General features: G+C 42.6%; 1 protein-coding gene across 1 annotated transcript in view; it reads left to right on the forward strand.

Annotated features, from left to right (window-relative positions):
- Positions 1-5,001, forward strand: part of LOC106814123 (serine/threonine-protein phosphatase 6 regulatory ankyrin repeat subunit C-like) — a 14,316-nt gene that overhangs the window by 2,935 nt on the left and 6,380 nt on the right. Inside the window, exon 2 of the mRNA XM_014818410.1 lies at positions 4,144-4,282. Coding sequence (XP_014673896.1) covers positions 4,144-4,282 — 139 coding nt within the window. The remainder of the gene's footprint in view (positions 1-4,143; positions 4,283-5,001) is intronic.

The following is a 5,001-nucleotide window of genomic DNA, read 5'->3' on the forward strand; positions in this document are numbered from 1 at the left end:
AAACTATATATAATATAGTATAATAAAGAAAACAGCATATAGTGGAGCAAAGATATGTGCTATAAGAAAAGCAAAATTTCAGTTATTGCCACCGATTACTAATCCATTTGCGATCGTTATACCTTATTACGTGTAACGAGACAATTCACAACAAGTATTTACCTGTGCAATGAAGAAATATTATTTTACGACAACAGTAAGCAAGACCCTAGCTGCTGGCAAGAATTTCCAGCACTATTTACTGACAGAACCAGCCACCGCCATATACAACACCGGACCATCAATGCAGGGTTTCTTCTACATAGGAGGCACTGCGGCGCACCGCCGTTGTCAAATTTAACAATGCCGTTGTGGAAATGTTCCTGTATTTACCTGCCGTTGTCAAAATAGTGTCAATCCAAAAATAAATAGATTACCACGTGCTGACTATATACACGGAAAATCGTAATGAAATTCACAGCAACGTTTATTTCTTTTTGCGTGCCAGCACGCTCGTGTGTCATTCCCAATTGCAGCTTTTTTCTCGATTCCGGGAAGGTTTTGCTGTTGCTCCCTCATACCAGCGGTGCCCACCCCTACATAATACAGCAATAACCACGCCCACGCGACTGTAACAATCAGTGCATTCGCCCCCCCCCCTTCCGTACTTCAATCAATACCGCCCCAGCCAGCAAGCACAAGCCACGATGTGCACAGCCACGGACGTGGGTAACAGGGGTGTCGCTTTTTGTGTCACGGGTTGGTTTTTTTGCGTCAATGCGTTAGAAGGCGTAGGGCATGCGGGAGTGCGGGAGAATGGGTGCAGATCGATGCGTGAGTCTCCTGCGAAATACGGAGCGTGAGACTGGGTAGGTCTGATAACAGACTAAGATTTAAACTAAAGGTGCAATTTAATTTTGTCGTGGTGCCTCAAATGCAGGTCAATGCAGTCTAAGACATTCTAATTTTTAAAATTTTCTTGCGGGACACCCACAGAACCCCCTCTACCTCTCTCCTCCGCATCTGCCTGCAGAATCCACATTCGTGCCTACTGCACGCCTTTGAGGCCACCATGTGCGTTTTTCCCCAAACTGGCCATTACCGCCGTTGTCTAATTTTCCCTCAGAAGAAACCCTGCAATGATATACAATTTCATTCGTAGAATATTATCACTTAGTAACATCAATTATTGTATACCCCGCGACAAAGTCGGCGGGGATACTATGGTTTCATGTCTGTCCACCTGCCGCCGCCACAGACACTTTCCCTTCCGCTCTATAACTCGACCCCTAATTGACCTAGCATGACCTAACATAGTCTACTTACACATCTTGGGGAGAAGGTGCGCGGCGTACCAAAAGCAGGTCACTGCGACCTTTATTTGACCTTGAGATTGGCCTTGATCATATTTCCCTTCCGCTCTATAACTCGGCCCCTAATTGACCTAGCACTACCAAACTTGGTATACTTACACATCTTGGGGAGAAGGTGGGCAGCGTACCAAAACCAGGTTACTGCAACCTTTATTTGGCATTGACCTTGACCTTGATCATATTTCCCTTCTGCTCTATAACTCGGCCCCTAATTGACCTAGCACGAGCAAACTTCGTATACTTACACATCTTGGGGAGAAGGTGTGTCGCGTACCGAAACCAGGTCACTACAACCTTTATTTGACATTGAACTTTACCTTGACCTTGATCATATTTCTCTTCCGCTCTATAACTCGGGCCCCTAATTGACCTAGCGCTACCAAACTTCGTATACTTACACATCTTGGGTAGAAGGTGTGTCGTGTAGCAAAACCCCTAAGGCAACCAATTTTAACATACTTGCACATCTCAGGCAGATGAGTTGTGTAACAAACCTTTGTCTTTGTGACTTATTTAACTTTACCTACCTTCTACGTCCTTACAGAGATATTTCATTCATACTAGATCACGGGGTATACATGTAGTTGGCGCAACTGCCCTTTCTAGTTCAAATATGACGTCTCCTTGCAAGTCATCTGTGAAAATGGGAGGTTTGCTACACAGTAGTGTGAGTGTTTGCTACATCGTTATGGAGCAAACGATAAACTGTCATTATAATTACGATAGCTAATAACATGAAAATGTGAATGAAATTTTTATCACCATTGAAAGGCCCATATGAAATGTGCTTTCCGCTGACGTGCGAAGAGTAAGTGTCTGATAACCTTTTGACCCTCAAGAGGACGGGTAAACACGGATTTGTTGACTGTTAACAAAGGACTTAACTGCTTTTGCTATTAGAGCCCCCTCCCCCTCCCCTTTATGCAGTTATAGCATGGAAAAGTGGATTTGACCACATCATACCAGCAATAAATTTTATCGTATGTCGACTCTAAAAATCACAAATGGTGCCTTCAAGCCAAGTGCATAATTAAAACAAAAGGGCGTGCAATTCTGTGTGGTAAATATTATTGAGTTTTATGTCAATAATTCGGAGCACTTTCTGTCATTGTCATTCCCGTGTTACTATATTTGACTGGTAATCCACAAGCTTCTCTAATAACAGACTTTACGCGGCATTAGTACTACACTCCTGTTACACTAGTATGTACGTCTGTGTTTACACTCTGACCTGATTCCTGCGGTGCGACTATATGCATTACTGCACCATGATGGATGTCTCGCACTACCGCGAGAAAGTCCGAGAGATGGCAACGGTAAACATAAACAGAATGCAAAATTGTAATCGTGCAGGATTTGGTGAATACGAAGGTTCTAAGACATTTTATCGTTACTCTAGGCAATTGCTGTTACTCAAGCAATAACGGTAGGTATCATGATAGTGGGGAAAACATTGGAAAACTCTCGCAATAGTTACTTTAACATAGCTGTATTTTTATTACTATACTACCGGTATAGCAAAGCCTATCAGATTTTAGATCTGTATTAGTAGTATTCTATAGGTATATGCTCTGAGCGCGAACGCGGTGGCGGGAGGCCGCACTTGATTCAGTTGCTAGTGAGTTTCTCAGAAGAATACCCGGCTACAGTACACGTCAGTTGAGCGCTGTCGCTCTGCGGCACTTGTTTAATTATCATTTTTACTTGCAGCATACTGTCATCTAGCCATGCAGGCTTCAGCATCTAAATACATCAATTAAAATAAGTTTCAGGTGGTAACTAGCTGGCACGTGGAACTGGTGTCGCTACACCAACTAAACACCTTTACCCATCCAGTACTGCACTAGCTGTCCTGTCTCACTTGATTTGTTAGATCTAAGCACCTACACTAAATGAATAATATCTCAGAATTAGATTCCATATGGATACACCACTTCTGGCTAGTTCTTTAACCAAGTTGTTTTCTACACTTTCTCCTATTCCACTATTCTGTTCAAAACAGTTCAGAACTGCACTGGTTAATTTTTGTCTTACCACCTTTACGATTCAGCACAGGGTTAGCTACCAAGCGCCCCGAGCTACCGCCGCGAGCCCGAGAGCCCGAGCTACCGTTGCGCTTGGCAAAGCGTGTGTAGCCTGGGGAAGTGGTGGTCCCCAGGCATATTTAAGTTGGATGTGTCCATGCTTTGGCAATCCTCCAGTCTTAATCACTTTAATTGTCCCCTTTCCGATTTGCTTCCTGCCCTTGGATTTCAGCTTTTGTACTATTAGGAAAATAACCTTTTCCAGTAATCTGTTGGACACTGCATTACAGAAAATGTGAATACGTGGAGAACGAAGCTGATTTCGATTTGTCATGCACTATAATAACGCAATCAACTCTACATGCCTTCGTGAACATCAGTGTGCATTTTTAGCTCACCTTGACATCGTCAAGCTGAGCTATTGCCATGGGTCGTCGTCCGTCGTACGTCCGTCCGTCCGTCCGTCAGAAACAGAAACACCCCGAAAATCAGAAACATAAACAGAAACAGAAACAGAAACGCGGCCACGTATGAATTATTTCTGCGCGCGGTTAGATCGCCCATAGATGTGTTTGAATATCTATGGATCGCCGTAACATCTGCACAACGGAGTTCCCTGTTACGAACCTATAACGACGACCGATATATAAAGCGGAACACGATAACGAAGCGGAGTTATTATTAGTCCATCTCTGTGACAATGATTCCAGCTCAACCAGACTTAGTACGTTTGTCATCCGGATTATCACGGGCTGTTTTCGTCATAGTTTGGTATAGCTAGGACTTCACGGTCGAGTGTGGAATCTGCTGTGCATATACCAGTCCTACACAAGCTTCGAAAAGCCATTCCTGACACAGCGCGTGTGAAGATACAAGATGTGGACAGCCCTATCACCAAATGTGCCTGTATGAGGTAAATTCATATATATGTATTACTGGTTTGATTTATTTTGGTTCGATTTGGTTTAACATGTGATCGACCTGAAGGTTCTGATGAATTGTATAGGAATATTGAGGAGCCGTAACTTTAGGGTTTACTCATGAAACATCAAAACCTAATACTTCGGAACACAATTAATTTTGGTGGAAAACTGAAAATCTGCATTAGATCTTTCCCATGTATATGTTCTTGTAGATAAGTATTTAGTGTTAACTCTTGGAAAGATGTATATAGACTATATAGCTAGGCTTAAACTACTTACAGTTACAATTACCATTCCTGGTCGAACAGTGCATGGAAAACATATAAAACATCTATATATGCTTTGTAAATAACACATGCAGTAGCTATATAGCTACTATATTGATATATACATTTTAAATGTTATTCATCACGATTTCTCATTTTATTGTGTGTTACTCTAATATTGATATTATTACAATTTTGTATATATTTAGTTGCTGAGATCTGCTACTATAGTGCTAGCTGCAACAAGTTGCCAGAATTTCAACACTATATTTGGTGAAATGCAGCCTATAGCTATCTTGCAGTGCTTGCACTGAACTAACGCTGAGAGGGTCTATGTCCCCCGGGGTACTGCCGGAACGTACCCTGGTTACGGTCCGGTATACCGGAACGTACCCTGGTACTATCTAATATGCCGTACCGTACCTCGCCTACTCCA

Source organism: Priapulus caudatus, unplaced genomic scaffold (genome assembly GCF_000485595.1).
Source record: "Priapulus caudatus unplaced genomic scaffold, Priapulus_caudatus-5.0.1 Scaffold874, whole genome shotgun sequence".
NCBI classification, from domain to species: domain Eukaryota; kingdom Metazoa; phylum Priapulida; class Priapulimorpha; order Priapulimorphida; family Priapulidae; genus Priapulus; species Priapulus caudatus.